The 16,164-nt window shown below is 42.3% G+C and overlaps 2 protein-coding genes across 3 annotated transcripts in view; both read left to right on the forward strand.

The window, feature by feature from the left end:
- The first annotated feature begins 4,737 nt into the window (after positions 1 to 4,737).
- On the forward strand, positions 4,738 to 10,416 carry slc20a1a (solute carrier family 20 member 1a). The gene is made up of 11 exons (XM_063490037.1): positions 4,738 to 4,886; positions 5,656 to 6,308; positions 6,414 to 6,554; positions 6,688 to 6,773; positions 6,999 to 7,095; positions 8,273 to 8,392; positions 8,542 to 8,751; positions 8,838 to 9,318; positions 9,405 to 9,590; positions 9,662 to 9,746; positions 9,875 to 10,416. Exons 2-11 carry the CDS (start codon positions 5,960 to 5,962, stop codon positions 10,028 to 10,030), a joined length of 1,911 nt encoding a protein of 636 aa, XP_063346107.1. The 5' UTR covers positions 4,738 to 4,886; positions 5,656 to 5,959; the 3' UTR covers positions 10,031 to 10,416.
- A 2,530-nt stretch (positions 10,417 to 12,946) lies between these two features.
- dtx1 (deltex 1, E3 ubiquitin ligase) overlaps positions 12,947 to 16,164 on the forward strand; it is a 49,799-nt gene continuing 46,581 nt past the window's right edge. The window contains exons 1-3 of one of the 2 annotated variants that reach the window (XM_063489285.1): positions 12,947 to 13,156; positions 13,302 to 13,355; positions 13,854 to 14,470. In XM_063489285.1, coding sequence (XP_063345355.1) covers positions 14,212 to 14,470 — 259 coding nt within the window. In that variant the 5' untranslated portion in view covers positions 12,947 to 13,156; positions 13,302 to 13,355; positions 13,854 to 14,211. Of the gene's footprint in view, positions 13,356 to 13,853; positions 14,471 to 16,164 lie in introns of both variants that reach the window. The other variant, XM_063489286.1, reaches the window with a different exon arrangement.

The raw sequence follows: 16,164 nt of genomic DNA on the forward strand, positions 1-16,164 counted from the left end.
AAAGACGTAAAATTCATATCTCATAAATCATTTTTGTGTGTTTGTTCCCTGAGTGTGAATGATCTGGACATCAAATGTCTTCAGAAAATGGGACGTTGAAATGAAAATGTTGTAAAATGAAACAAATCTCCTTTCAAACTAAAGGGACGTGAATCCAAGGACACCTTGTTAAGACAGGGCAGGGTGGCATACCAGACAACCTAATTTCAGTAGTGAGTCAATGTGTGTCTAGAACACATCCGGAACTGCATTTTACACTAGGGGTTGATGCCACACACACAGGAGTGGAAATTAAATGGATATACGGGCAACTCACTCTGTACTTTTTCCTGTAAGTTCTAGAGAATGTAGGGAGCAAGTTCCAGCAGGCACAAAGCTTGTGCTTTGGCATTCCTGTCTCCTGAGAAAATGACTGTGTAAGATCCTACAGATCCTGTTTGGCAAGGGATAGGAGGGAGGGAAGAGTGGAAGAAAGGGTTGGGCTAACATAGGCCTGAGCATGAGAACCAGCCACACTCTTCAGTTACTGATTTGCATGTCCTATCTTGCCTAATTTTAAATGTAAAAGGAAACATAACAACAACAAAAAATTACAGTGTTGGGCTAGCTGAAAAGAAGTGGGGATTAACCCAACTGTCATGAAAAGCTGAGCATATAGGGGAGAAAGCTTTAAATCAGGTGTAAGTTGAAAGAGCAAAGTGAAAATCCTCCTACTTTAAAACAACTAAAGCTAAGAATTAAACGTTGGCTTTACTCGCTTATGTGGCTTTAGTTTAAAGATCTGCGCAAAAACCTGAAATTCACCAAACGATGATGTGAAGTTTGCACCTAACAGACTGTGGAGGGAGTGCATGCATACAGCAGCAAACAGTGACCAAACTGCTGATTATTAATTTTCCTCCTTAAGACACAAACTGGTATTTCCACTCATCAGCCCGCGTAACCTGAGCACGGACAGGAATGCCACCTAGAGGCCCTCGGGTTACCCATATATGACCGACTTTGTCAATGACAAATGGTCTCTTGTTGCATTATGGACGAGTCAAATAAGCAAAAGCAGAGCTCTGTGGGTAAACCTTTTGATGGGGGGACCTTAAGAAACTTAAGGAAGAGGATAATGCTTTGCCCAGTTTGCCACTAGGAGGCGACTGAACATCCCTCTTCATTAATAATCCATTTCACATGTGCTCTCATATGCTCTGACAGCGTGAGTGAGTGTGTTTACTTTTGATTCAATGTTTTACACGAAGGAAGTAATCTATCTAAAAGAAAAAAAATGGGTGTGATATTCAGTGCAATATGAATCTGTGAGTCGGCCACATTAGTTAATATTATTGCACCAGATAAAGTCATACACTGGATTACACATACACTCTGTTTAACCAGGGTAAAATATTAACACGTCTCATATATCAACCACCGCAGTTCAGCACAGCTAAGCTGAAAGTGGCTCACAGATATAAATTATATAGATCAACCTGCCATGAGAATGTCAAGAGAAGGGCTTCTCATGCTGCTGCAAAACAAAATGCACATTGTTGTGTGAGGCAACAGGGGCTGGTAATTACAATCCTAAATACCTCAAACATGACAGAAAACACCATTTAACTCGTAGCAATAGTAATTAAGTATGCCTCACTATACAGGAGATTGACTAACCTTTCTGGGAAAGTTCCTTAATTTCTCTGGTTTGTCAAAAGTTAGGTCTCTGTCAACAAATTGAGAGACTTTTTCTAAACAGTTTCAATTCTAAGTACTAATCTCCTGAGAAGATGATTGCCTGGAAAGATTGCGTCTCTGCGCTGTGGCTTTGTGCTCGGTTCATTTTTCAGAGTTCGTCTTCGAGCTATGTATTTAAATGACAAAAAAGATAGTTATCTCGGATAATTGTTTAAATACAGATCATTTGGATTTACGCTCACAATCCCTGACTGGCAGCATCGTTCGCGGCTGCAAGTGAATATGATAAGAAAGAAGCCCTTTAACGCAGCTCTGTGCTCATCCCCAGTCTTTCTGGAATTGCTGTTTATACGGCGCATTATGTGCGATCTAATCTTTAATATTTTGTTAGACAATAAACCTCTGTGAACATCAAAATGTAATGAATAAAAGAAATGAATAAACATTAAACAAATGTTAAATATAATACATAAAAGGCACAATCAGTAGTGTGTTAGTGAAGGGATATAGCAAGTAAATATATTCTGATATTAAAGGAATAATGTGGATGAACACCACATGGGCATCATTTACATGTAAAGTAGCCACAGAAACAGTCACAAAAAATGAATCATCTATGTTGTGGGTGGATAACAGATATTCATCTGTGACTGTAGCTGATTAAAGCTGCTGTGTTTCTCAATCTGATTTTTTTTGCTTTTGGTAATGTGTGATGACTGTAGGGGTGTGTATGTGTTTAGGCTAGTGTGGGTAAAATATAATAGTGTAAAATACTAGAAACACACATATATACAGCTGTGTTCAGTTTACAAATGCTCAAATGGATACAGGCTCGAATATACACACACAGTATATACACACATGCACCTCAAGCAGATGCTTGTGGTAGCCATCAACAATCTTCTGGCATGATTCTGGCTGGATATTTGACAACCCTTCTCAGCAGAACTGGTAGAGTTCATTTAAACCTGCTGGTTTCCTGGCACAGACCCAGCCTTTAAGCACAGTCTTCAGGTCGGGGCTTGGGAAGGCCATTTCAGAAGCTTAAACTTAGCCTGTTTTATCCAGCCGAAAACCAGTTTTGATGTGTGTTTGGGATCATTGTCCTGTTGATCTGTGTCCAACCATCTAGCATGTGTGCAAAGAAGTAGAGGAATTGGGAGGTAGTCCTTCTTCATCATCATCCCACCCACTTTGTGCAATGTACCAGTACCAGTGGCAGCAAAACAGCCCCAGAGCATGATGCCACGACCACTATATAGTTGGTACAGTGTTCTTACGTTTGAAGGCCTCACCTTTACACCTCCAAACGTGCCTTTCATCACGGTGGACGGATAGCTCAATCTTTGTCTCATCTGACCATAAAACTTTTCTCCTGAAGACATTTGGCTTGTCCATGTGGGCAGCTGCAGATTTCAGTCGAGCTTAAAAATGCCAGTTTTGGAGCAGTGGCTTCCTTCTTGGTATTTGTTGGTCCATGTAAAACCAGTTCATGGTGGGCTTGAGCCTTGGTGGTTCCTGAACATTCTAACCAATTTCCTCTCACCTGAGGGTGACACTTTGGGGCTTCTTCCTGACCTTGGCAAAGCGGTGACACACCCGAATAACTTGTTCTCCCGTTCAGTTGTTTGAACCGATGATCTGTGAATCAGCAGTTGTTTAGAAATAACTCCCAGAGAGCCTCCCAACTTGTGTAAATCTGCAGTTCTCCTCAGAGCTTTACTGAGCTCCTTGGACTATACCATTGTTCTGAGGATTGGTCAATCCAATGAGTGCTGTCAATCAAATAATTTATGCTAGCAAAGACAAGCTACCAGTTGACGTCAATCACGGTCACTGATGAGAAGTTAATAAGCCTTGGTCCTGTCGAGTTAAAAGATCTTCAGCACCACTTATTAAAAGAGTTAAGTGAGTGTATGTATATATTTGTACAAAATAAAATAAAATTTTTGTTTTTTAAATTCATTAAAGATGTATGCTGTACAATCATTCCATGCTGGAAAAAGAAAAGTTCAAAGAAATTATTAAGACCAAAAATGTCCATGAAATTCATGCCCATCATGAGTGGATGTAAACTTCTGACCATAACTGTATATAATTATTATTAGGAATGTCTTTCCTTGCGCATATATATGCTTAGTTTTCCACCATCCTTTCATTTCCTGACAATCCTTTTTAGGTAATTTGAACTTCCTGCATCCGTTGGGAAGGTCAAAATATTCCACAAAGCCCGGCACTTGTGTGAACATGTCACAAATTAAATCCCACCAGCACTGAATAAATAAGTGATGAAGAGGAACTGATCAGCAGATTTGGAGGTACTGTACCATTTCGGAAAAAGACTGTGTTCTGCTGACAGCCTGACACTCTCCTGGAGTTTCTCAGTAAATGAACTCTTCATGGATGAGTAACCGATTGATGATCAGCACTGTTCGTGGCTCCTGCTTCACATTAGTTACACTATAGCTTAGTGAGCTATAGAGTCTACACTTTCCTACAGTGAGTTTACTACTTTTTTGTTTCTATTTTTTTTAAAGAGAGACGTTACCAGAGATTTGGAAGTAAACTACACACTTCAGCACAAAGTTTCCAGAGGCCTCTTTAACCTTGGTGGGTGTAACTTGCTAAATTCGACCAGCAGGTGGCACCAAAGTCCCGTTTGTAATATCCTACCCAGTCGTTTTAAAGTTTTAATGTCCCCGTTCTTAGAAAATTGGTAATATTCGGGGAACACCGCACTGTTTATATCCAAACAGTAGAAGCTTAACAACCATAAACAAACTGTCACCAGAAATATTTCACTTACTTTTCTTTTTGAATTAGACTGAAAGATGGGCTATTTCGGCAACACAACAGACATTTGTCTTTCCTCGGCGCTTGGATAAATATAATTTGGGGGATAAGGTTAAGCAATATAATCAGCAGACAACTATAATTACTTTTTTCCCCCATCAACAAGCTCGATAAACATTAGCCCGAGTGCAGCAGCGAGTGTCCCATGACTGCTCTGGAAAGGCGGGTTCTCACTTGAGGCGCAATATATAAACCAACCTCCAAAGGGAGCCTCAAACACTGCAGGCCGCTGGACTGGCACCTCCTCTGACATCCTCTCACTTTGCATAACACCTGCCGAGGAAGGCCGATCACCTGACAGAGAAGCCCAGCGAGCGCAGGGGACAACACAGCGGACACCTTTGCTTACACATGTAAGTGTCACCTACCTTTAATCTCTATTCATGCTCCCCTTGTCTTTTTCCCCCCTCTCACTCCTTTTGAATTACGTAAGAGCAGCAAGGCAGATTAACATACCGCTATTTTCTATAGGCCTGAGTGAGTACTAACAAACTAAGACCCCAGTTACTCCCAGTCTCTCAAACCTATTTCTGAAGTTTTAGGTGGGATTTGTTTGTGCAAGTGGGATTTGAAAGGCTGCTGTAATTATGTAAGCCCCCCTCAGTGCCACACGCGTGGATTTACTCTCTTAACCGCCTATTAAACAAACTTTACTCGCCAAAGGTTAAAGAAAACTAAATGAGCTGCTTGTTTTACTGAAGCGCCATTTCCTCTCTATGAAAACGCTGATTAACACTGAATGCTCAGTAAAACTGCACAGATGTGCATTTTCCATTTTTGCCATACTTACCTGCTGCTTTCATCCTAATCATAATTTAATGAATTGCTCCAACAAAACGCTGTGTGGAAATGTCATGTAGTAGCGGTAGTGTCATGTCCAACTTTAGTGTGAAGTGTATGAAGTGTTAATATACTGCTGATAACACGAAACACTTCCTTTTTTCTACCATTAGCCAGTAAATCATGGATACCAGGTAAAGTGGTGTGTACTGTTTGGTTGTGTCACGTACTGGAGTCTGGGCTTGTTAATATGTAACTCATCTTAGCCTTTCCAAGGATTGAACATGAGGACTTTCAGCCACTAACTTGTGCATTTCTGTGCCTGTTTTTGTTTTACTGCAGTGTGCATCATCAGAGGCTGCCCGTCACAATGGATTTCTCCCCCATCTGTATACCTTCTCATTTTACAATGAAGCCTACAGAGAAACCCTGCATACCTAGCTAGCAATTAATTTAAATCTCCTTCCCTTTGGAACTTTTAGATCTGAACTAAAGGGCTCTTCTATTTTTTATCGTGGTAGTAATTTATTTATAAAAACATATTACCTCATAAGTTACTGTTAAATTGCAGGGGGGAAAAGAGAAAAAAAATTTGGCTTGGGATAAGAGTGATTGTGACAAAAACTTAGTTATATTGTGAGAAGCGATGGATACAACTACATTAGCGACCCTGGCTGCTGCCACCACCGTGGCTCTGGCCTCTCAGTCTGACATGTCGGGCTACCTGTGGCTGCTGGTGCTAGGCTTCATCATCGCCTTCATCCTGGCTTTCTCTGTGGGGGCCAATGATGTGGCCAACTCATTCGGTACAGCAGTGGGCTCTGGTGTGGTCACTTTGCGGCAGGCCTGCATCTTGGCCACCATCTTTGAGACCGTGGGCTCGGTCCTGTTGGGGGCCAAAGTAAGCGAGACCATCCGGCAGGGGATCATTGACGTCCGGATGTACAACGGCTCGGAACACGTCTTGATGGCAGGATCGATAAGTGCTATGTGTGGTGAGTGCACAGACAGTGATGACTTGAACGATCGGAGCACGTGTGTGCTGAAGATGTTCGGCCTGGTGTGTTTTCAGTGATTGCGATTGTGCCTTTGTTATCCAGGCTCTGCTGTGTGGCAGCTGGCAGCGTCGTTCCTGAAGCTCCCCATTTCTGGAACCCACTGTATTGTTGGAGCAACAATTGGGTTTTCCATGGTAGCCAGAGGTCACCAAGGGGTGAAATGGATGGAACTTCTGCGCATTGGTGAATACGTGTTGTTGTTTTTACCCCTACCCCACGCTCGATAGATAGAAATAGCCGTTAAATATGAAATGCAAGTCGAATTAAAAGCAAATTTATTCCTAATGCATTGAAAATATGCTCCGCTTGTCCACAGTGGCCTCCTGGTTCCTGTCCCCCGTGCTGTCAGGCATCATGTCAGCAATTCTCTTCTATTTTGTCCGCAAATTCATTCTGAATAAGGTAAAGCTTATTCACTGGGAATACTTAATCAGCTCCATTAAAATAACGAGCACTCATACCTTCTGTAGTCTGGAGGGTTTCAGCTGAGCAGTCAGGTCTCTCAAAGAGTTAAAATATAAACATAGAGGCACCAACAGCTGAACAGAGAACAGCTTGTTTCTGATCATTTTTGAGTACATGTTGCTACTTTAAACATATAACAGAGACAGTCTGTATTTTTCACAGACTAATCCTGTACCCAACGGCCTGCGAGCCCTACCTATCTTCTACGCCATCACGATGGGCATCAACCTATTCTCTATCATGTTTACAGGAGCACCATGTGAGTATCACGTCCTCAGACTGCACTGGTTATTTGTTTGATTGTTGCTTAACACGCCACGCTACTGCCACAGCAGTTGAAATCCCGGGATGAGGTGGAGAAAAGTCACATGGGCAAGTTGGGACTCAAAGTAGGTGGCAAATAAAGAGGAAGCAGTTTCATTAAAAAAAGAAAGAAAGGAAAGGACATCTTGAAGATGTAGAATGTTCTATATAAAAAAAAACTGCAAAGATCAAAAGTTAAAGCGAGCAAACACAACAGGAAAATAATCAAAGTGGCTCTACAACAGATTCTGCTAATAAATGGAAAATTTCCATTCCTTTTTGTTCTGTTTGCAGGCTTGAACTAATCAAGGAGTCAGCTGGCCTGGGCCCTTCACTGAAGGCTGCAGGCTTGTGTGCGTGTGTGTCTGTGTGTAGGTCATGGAAATTAACACATCGTAACTCCTGCTATGCAAAATTGCAGAGTAATACAGTATAGTATACTGCATGCACGTTCCAGTCCGAGCATCATTTTTTGTTGCACGTCTTAGCCATCTGTCCGGTCAGTAGAGTTCGAAGCCAGTTTGGCTTCACGTGCATGCTGAAGACGGGACACACCCATGCAGCTGTGGCTTTAATCGTGCGACCTTTTAATTGTTGTTAAGCCGCTGTTGTCTGTGAGGAAAAACAGGTAAGCTAAGTTATTAAATGTTGCCTCACTATACTCTATTCACCTGTTTATCTATACACTGCCAGCATTAGCAGGAAAGTGAAATTAAGTTTCTTTAACAGCAGTTTGTTTGTTTATCTCTGGGCTGCAAGGCCGGTCTCTTTCGCACTATCTGATTGAAGGAGCATGTACTCTCGCTGATACTCTTCTGTGTAAGAACGAGCTGAAGTGCTGGAAGAGGCCGTTGAATCATTTTGCATAATTTCTTAGCAAACGTGACCGTCACGTGACTGCAACCTACAAAATGTGATCTTGACCTTTTGGTTTATGTGAAAGCGTGAGGGTTGCACTTTTAAGACGTCGCCATGTTTCTAACAGAAAATCAAAGTTGTGCGTGAATGTGAAAGGGCTAACAGTTTTCTCTCACTGTTTTCAAAGGAACAGAGCTGTGAATGAATTAGTTATGTATCTGTTTCACCTTATCTGAGACTGTGTTCTCTCTCGTGCCCCTGTCTTTTGTGCACAGTGCTGGGGTTTGACAGAGTGCCGTGGTGGGGTACGCTGTGCATTTCTCTGGGCTGCGCTGCCGTCACAGCCTTGTTCGTTTGGTTTGTCGTCTGTCCCCGCCTCAAGAAGAAAATCCAAGGTGAGTAAATCTGACTTTAGACTTTCAGACCATACTTTTGTAAATATGCTGACAAAAATATGCGACTTATGTGTTAAAATTCTATTTATTTCTGCACAGGCATCACTGCTTTCTCTTGCGTTAAAAATCTGAGTGCTTCTTTTATCCAGCACAAACAGCTGCTGCTCCCTGTGCAGCTCCGCTCATGGAGAGGAACTCCAGCAAACCCGTGCAACCGCAGCAGTCCCCAGTATCCCATGCACCCCGACCACAGAGCCCTCCAGCAGACAGTCAGAAGGTGGCTTTTAAACTGGGAGGCTCAGAGGAGACGGATTTAGACAGCATAGATGCAGAAACCAAAGACCTGGACATCGCCAATGGTAATGACTTGAATCTGCACTCTAAATAGAGTATAACCAGAAGAAACTCCAACAGCTGAATTACATTTAACTGTTTATTTTCATAGGTCTGAATGGGACCGTAGGCCCCATGGTGATCACTGATCCTCACAGTGGTCGGTCCCACACAATCCACAAAGACTCTGGCCTTTACAAGGACCTGCTTCACAAGCTCCACATGGCCAAGGTTGGCGAATGCATTGGTGACAGCGACACAGAAGAGCGGCCTATCCGGAGGAACAACAGCTACACCTCCTACACCATGGCTATTTACGGAATTCAAGGAGATGTCAGGTACAAAGACGGGGACGGTGGGCTGCAGAGGAGACCGAGAGTGGACAGTTACAGCAGCTACAGCTCAGCAGTGTCCAACAGGAGTGCAGCTCTGGACGAGAATGTGGCCCAAGAAGCTGGCACCGACCTTGCTGGCACGGACCTGGAAGAGGATGAGCTGGAAGTCGACCAGCCTGCCGTTTCCTCGCTTTTCCAGTTCCTGCAGATACTCACTGCTTGCTTTGGCTCTTTTGCTCATGGAGGGAATGATGTCAGGTAGGCAAGGATGTTTGTTTTTTCTGAAGAATTCATATACGTTGGTTTATTCAGATGGCTTACAGAAACTTTTTTTTTCGCATTAGCAATGCTATTGGCCCACTGGTGGCTCTCTGGCTTCTGTATGAGAGTGGCTCCGTCTTGTCAAGTGCACCGACACCTATCTGGCTGCTTCTTTACGGTGGAGCCGGCATCTGCATTGGACTCTGGGTGTGGGGTCGGAGGGTGATCCAGACCATGGGCAAAGATCTCACCCCTATTACACCCTCGAGGTATGCGGCTGACAAATAAAATCCTTATTTGTGTTAAAGTCTAAGCATACTGACATTTCCTTCTCTTCTAGTGGATTCAGCATCGAGCTGGCCTCAGCAATCACAGTTGTGGTGGCATCCAATATTGGCCTTCCCGTCAGCACAACCCACTGCAAGGTAATGAAACTAAAGGGACTGTCTTTACTACAAATAGACGCATACGTTAGAAATAAGCTAAGCTTTCTGCACAAGTAACGTACACGGTGGCGCATGACCTGATGAGCTCTTAAATTATGTGCACACAGGTGGGATCCGTGGTGGCCGTGGGATGGTTACGTTCCCGGAAGTCAGTCGACTGGCGTTTGTTCAGGAATATCTTCATAGCCTGGTTTGTTACTGTTCCGATCTCTGGGCTGATCAGCGCTGCCATCATGGCTCTCTTCATCTATGTTGTTCTCTGAGGCCAGCACTGTCCAGCGACACTCCTACTTGAGTTGATGGACTGCGGCCAACAAGTTGTTTGACTCTGATAAATCCTACGCCAATAAAAATGTCCTGTTTGTTCTCCATTTGCTAATGATTTATATTATATCATTAAGTCAAGGCAATTATTTTATCTCCCATGGTCGCGTCCTTGAATTATGTAGACTCTAATAACACTCTTCAGTTATCCGAAAGACTGTGATCTTGTATATCCTTTTGTATATTTGTATAGAAGCAATGTTTTCATCAGATGATTCCCTTTTGACTGAAAAAGAACGAGCAGCAGTTGTATGTTTGGATATTTGGATACAGTAAAATATGGAGTTGCTTGATTTGATGATATTTCAATGTATTTTACTCACCATTAAAGATTTTCTTTTACAGAAAGATGCTTTTCTGAGTGTTAATGTGGGAGGGATGGATTATTAAAAGCAACAAAACATCATCATGAATTTGATTGGAAAACTGTTCATTAAAAAATGAACATTAGAGTTTTCACTAAGGTGGACGTTATAGTGAACCATCGACACTAATAGTGTCAGCGGTAGTGCATCTGATTCTCCTCAATGTTTTGGTGCTATTTCTGCAAAATCCACGAGGTGGCAGTGCTGCTGCAGCCTCTTTTACAAACACACTGACTCCTCCACACAGGAAGAACCTTTAAATGCACAATACTGTGCAAAGGTCTTCATGTCTTTGTATTCTGCTTCCAAGAAGCCAAATTGTCATGTAGTTGTTGTTTTTTTTTCAAGTCTGGTACCTGAAAAGACTTGACTGAAACAGAAATCTTTCAGAAGAATCTTTTTTTGGTTGTTTAAGCCACTTAACACAGAACCATGAATCATTCAAACATTAAAATGCAACTAATTAATGAGATGAACCAGTTTTGTGTCTGCACATAACTGACGACTTGGGTAAGAACCAAATTTAATGTGTGTCTTTAGACATTTTGCTATTAGCAGCCTGACAGAGAACTACATTATCTTTTGAATCTATAAAAAGGGGAAGAGTGGCTATCAAGGAGCCACTCTTAAGGAAGAGAAAGGCTGAAGTATGCCAAATTACACAAGAACTGAAAATCAGTGGCGATAGGTCTCATGGAGTGGTGAATCTAAATTTGAAATCTTTGGTTCAAATCATCATCAACATGTTCAGAGGAGGTCGAGAGAGAGAGATACAACAGTGAGTGTCTGTAGTTATCTGCTTAGGGCTGCATTTCAGCCAGGTGTGTTGGAGGTCCTTTCAGAATTGATTGAACTTAATTAATTCAGACTTTGATCCACTACTGTAATACCATCCAGAAAACATCTGACTGGAACTTCATTTTTTAGTACGCCAATGATCCCAGACACACTGCCAATGTAGTAAAAGCATACTGGACAGAAAAATACACAGAGGAACACTACTGGTCACGGACTGGCCTCTTTAAAAACAAATGACAATTTATTATAAAAGCCAGAAAGGCAGAACTATTATCTTTATATTATTTATTTTGAGGAGTGTTCTGACATCTTTGTTTAATCTTCCCATTGCAGTAATAGTAGTTTGGCAGCAGATGCTGCTGCTGTTCCATTTAACAAGCTTTGAAGCGACTCGGTGGATATCATGGACAACAAGATTAATATTAATCAGCCATAGAACTTTCTATACACTATTTATTTAAATAACTAGCCTCTCTGTTCTCAACAAGTCAATGGATTTGACTCTTATTACTTGCATTTTAAACAGCCTAGCGCTTTTTGTGTATCTGTGTGTATATTTCTGTTGTTATGTAACAATCTCAGAGACTGCACATGTAAATGAGTCATTTTGGGTTTGTTTGTTTTTCTACCATTCTTATCTAGTTTCACCAATAATTGAAAAAAAAAATATCCACAATTAAAACTGGAAATATATAATTAAATAAATCAATTTACTATAACTCTGCTGATTTTTCATAAATTTTGCTTAAACTTTGTTGCCAGAAATGTTTGTCTGCCATTGATGTTGCCATAAGACGGAGTCAGTGTGTGATTGAAAGAGGTGAAGTTGTCAATGACATGCAATCTGTTTCTGATAACTGTGATAAATTGTTGAAATTTGCTGTCTACATAGACAGCAAATTCACATTTAACTATTACATCTGAGCTCAGCAGCCTTCCTGCTCTATAGGAAGAATACAACTGGAGGTAAGTTGAGTCCTGCAAAGACTCATTGAGATTGATGGCAACATCTGTTTGCATTTATAAATTAATATTTACAAACCTTCATCGATCTCTGAGAGTGTTTGCAGTCAGTACCAGTCAGACTGCGAATATTTGCAGAAAGATTGTCTTGAGATCCAAAGCGGTCATGAGTGTGCAACACCATTAAACTGTGGGCAGCCATTTAGCCATGACTTGCACAAGTTGCAATCCACCACAGACTGTGAAAAATTAAATGCAACCACCAGACAGCCACCGATTTTTTTTAAAATTCATTTTAGCCGCTAGCTTGCTCTGAATTATTAGTAGATTCGTGTCGAATCTTTAATGGCTGACCCTGAAACAAAGGTTCATGGGACTTTTCTGTGCAATCTTGTATGACCTGCTATTGCCAGATAGAGCTGGATCTGTATGTCTTATGAAATATAAATAAATTTAAAAACTAATAAGCAATTGTACGGTGGTGTCTTAATATATTGCTTTGTTGTTTCCACATTACCTGGTCTGCTTCCCTCTCTTCACTGTAGTCTTATCTCAAGCAGGGGTTTTATTTTGAAATTGGGTACCGGAAGTTGTATAAATCTTTTTGCCTTTTTATTGACACTTTGACTGATTTTTAAAAATATATATATATATGGGCTCTTCATACAGGTGTGCTTGGACATTTATTGTTGTTGTGATGATTATTTGGGGTTAGGCGGGGATCGTGCGTGTACTGCGTGGATGTTTGTCAGTTTGGCGTCACGGGGAAAGGAGCGCGCACAGCAGCGCAGCGGCGGCTTCGCTCTGCACTGAAAAACCGTGCAACTGGGGCATGCGTTCACTTTACACAGCGGACCAACAAGCTGGTGGAGACCGTGGCGGATTCACGGGAATACCGCGACGTGTCGATTTTCTGTAATAAACACCGGATTACTGGAGGTGGGTTCGGGGAAGATTTTGGGTGTTTAGCGATAAGGAAACGTAGAAATCACAGATGTGAAAAGGTGCGCTTCACCTCGGGCTTTTTTTCTCTTTTCTTTCTTCCTCTTCCACCTTTGATAATCTGATTTTCGTCCGGATCCAGTGAAAATGCAGCCTGTACCTGACAGATGTGTGGCACCACAGCTGCAGCCTACAGGTCTGTATCGCCGCTATTAATTCAAGCGTGTTTTTTATGCCATAAATGAAAATTCAATATGAGGCTTAAGACAGACTGAGAATTGAATCAACAGAGGCAGTCTATGGCACTGACTGCATCTGAACAGCTTCTTATGCAAAAAAAAAAATTAAAAAATGTCTGAGTGATATTCTGTCTGCTGTAATTATAGTAGCATCTGGCCTTTTGTGCTCTGCTCCTGAAACACTCACTTGATTAGAATGATGTTGTTGCCAACAAAACAACAACAACAAAAATCCCCAGACAAATTTCCTCACTACATTTTAAGTAAACAAAACGAATTGCCAAGAGGCACAGGCCGGTTATTGTGCTACAGCACGGAGCAGGTTAGATTTGTGTCAGGTCCTCTAAAACAATGCCTGACTGCTTACTCAGAGGATAAATCACAGCTTTTGTTTGCCAGTGTGCCTCTGCACCTTGTCTTCTGTTTAGAGAGTATCTCCTGTCTACCTGCTGCAGATCTGCTGTGGTTGGCTGTGGAGGACTGAGATTGCTAAAGCTGCAAATCACATCATCAGCATCATCAGCATCAACATCTGCCACTTCAAACGCGACAAGACACAGGAGGACGGAGGGTGCTTTTTGGATGATCAAAGACGGAGAAGTCAGAAAGTACCTGTAGACGATGACTCCAGCGGAGCTGTTTGCTTGAAAGCAGCATGAGATAACTGGGGGCTGCCACGCTAATCGCTGATTCAAGCTTTTTTCCGTTTGGCAATGATGAAAAAGCCCCTCTTTGTCAGCTGACTGACAGGGTCGCAGTGGTGCTCTAGCACAGGACGTTGCCAGCAGCCGAAGCGCAGACACCACAGAGGAGATGGCTCGTCCGGGATCCGGGTTGCTGGTGCCCGTAAATGGGCTGGGGTACCCCCCTCAGAACCTCGCCAGGGTGGTGGTCTGGGAATGGCTGAACGAACATGGACGCTGGAGGCCCTACACCGCAGCAGTTTGCCACCATATAGAAAATGTGCTGAAGGGGGATGCCCGGGGAAGTGTAGTTCTAGGACAGGTGGATGCTCAGCTCTCTCCTTACATCATCGACCTGCAGTCCATGCACCAGTTTCGACAAGACACGGGTAAGAGTGTGCACAGAATACACAGATGCCGGTGCCAAGGAAAGCACAGATAACACAAATTTAACCATAACAATGGACCCAATGTACTGTATACGTTACTGATAATTAATCAGGTATTTTTGGATGTCCTCATAGCAGATGATGTCATATTATCCAATCTGGGCCAAACCAGCTTTAATGCGCTTGGTACACAAACTCCACAGTCATTCCAAGAGAATAAATGAGAGCCCCGATTGTTTTGAGGCTCGTGTATATGAGCCACAGGTAGAGCCAAGAGGCACTGCCACAAGATGAACGTGAAGCATAGAGCCAATTAAAGTGTAGCAGTTACATATTGAGCCAGAAATGCCTTCATGCAGCTGTTGGGATGCCATGACCTTGCCAAAGGTCACCATGCTTTAGCAGTTGTGCATTCATCAGACAAATGAGATGCAGCTCAGTGTAAACCTCACTCTGTTTTCTTATTCATGTGTTAAACAGTTTGTAATTCAGCGAGTTACAGTATGTTGTTAGGATCTAAGTCATTTCTTATCCTGCTGCTACATGACTTCAGTTTCTGTAACTTTTCACACCTACATACAGAAAATGGAACAATCTGGTTTCACAGTTGATTAGACAATCGATACCCCGCCATGTTTGAACCACGGCGCGTGCAATCAAAAACTTTGTCCTCAATTTTGCATTTATAGCGAGCTCTGTGAGACAGCATGAGGCCAACATTATCTCGACTGAGAGATCGATCGCCTCTGGCCATAACGCGCTAACAGTAAATCCAGAAACACCCCCCCTTTCCTGTTACTACGTGTCGCTTTAGAGTCAAATCCAAGCCACCACAGCCTTTGTTTGGCTCGCAGTAATTCTCTCAGATGACTGCTACCTTTTGAAATAAGCCCAGATGCTTTTTTGTAATTCTCCACCAACGATCAACACTCTCTCTTTGTGAGGATTCCCGTCCTGCTTGTTCCAGTGTGTGTGTGAAGCAAAGGGGGGAGGAGGTTGTAGGCATCTGTTAAGAGCAGCCTTGGAGAAATCGCAGCTTTATCAATTATTATTCTTCACAATCAGCTGTGGTTGATTACAACTCTATTAGCCATTTATTGTGACATCTTTGTTAGGATGCTCTGAAACTCATTTAAAAAAAACGTCTGACGACGAGAGCTTCCACTCTCTTAAGTTAGAGGCTGGAGTTGCTGTATTTGAACGTGTTATGTAACACGAGAGCATCATGAGGTGCAGGGACACTCTCGCAGGATGTACAGAAGGTAACTTCACTGTCCACGGGTCTGCACCGTGTCACTTGTCATCAGTGTGCGTGATTCATCAGCATTAATAAATAGCTGCAACCCGTGAGGAATACAGATAGAATTGAACAGAGCTCAAATTCCTAAAAGGTCAGACCAATTTGCAAATGCATTAAGTAATAACTGTGTAAGTGTCTTTCAACAGATGGGTGTAGTTCAGGCTATAAATGCAGAGGAATATGGCAGTGGTCACAGTGGTCTGTGGTCTGCTTGCCCCTTTTAAACTAAATAGTAACACAAAAAGTGCTTAGAAACCAGCAAGTAGATTGGGGTATCTAGAAAAATATTAATATTAGCATATTGTATCTTATAGTCAGTCAAACTTGGTATATCAGTATTTTTCTACTGTTCCAACATGCTCTGGTCGACTGTGCTGACTATGAGGACAATTCC

This window comes from Pelmatolapia mariae, linkage group LG12, assembly GCF_036321145.2.
Source record: "Pelmatolapia mariae isolate MD_Pm_ZW linkage group LG12, Pm_UMD_F_2, whole genome shotgun sequence".
NCBI lineage: Eukaryota > Metazoa > Chordata > Actinopteri > Cichliformes > Cichlidae > Pelmatolapia > Pelmatolapia mariae.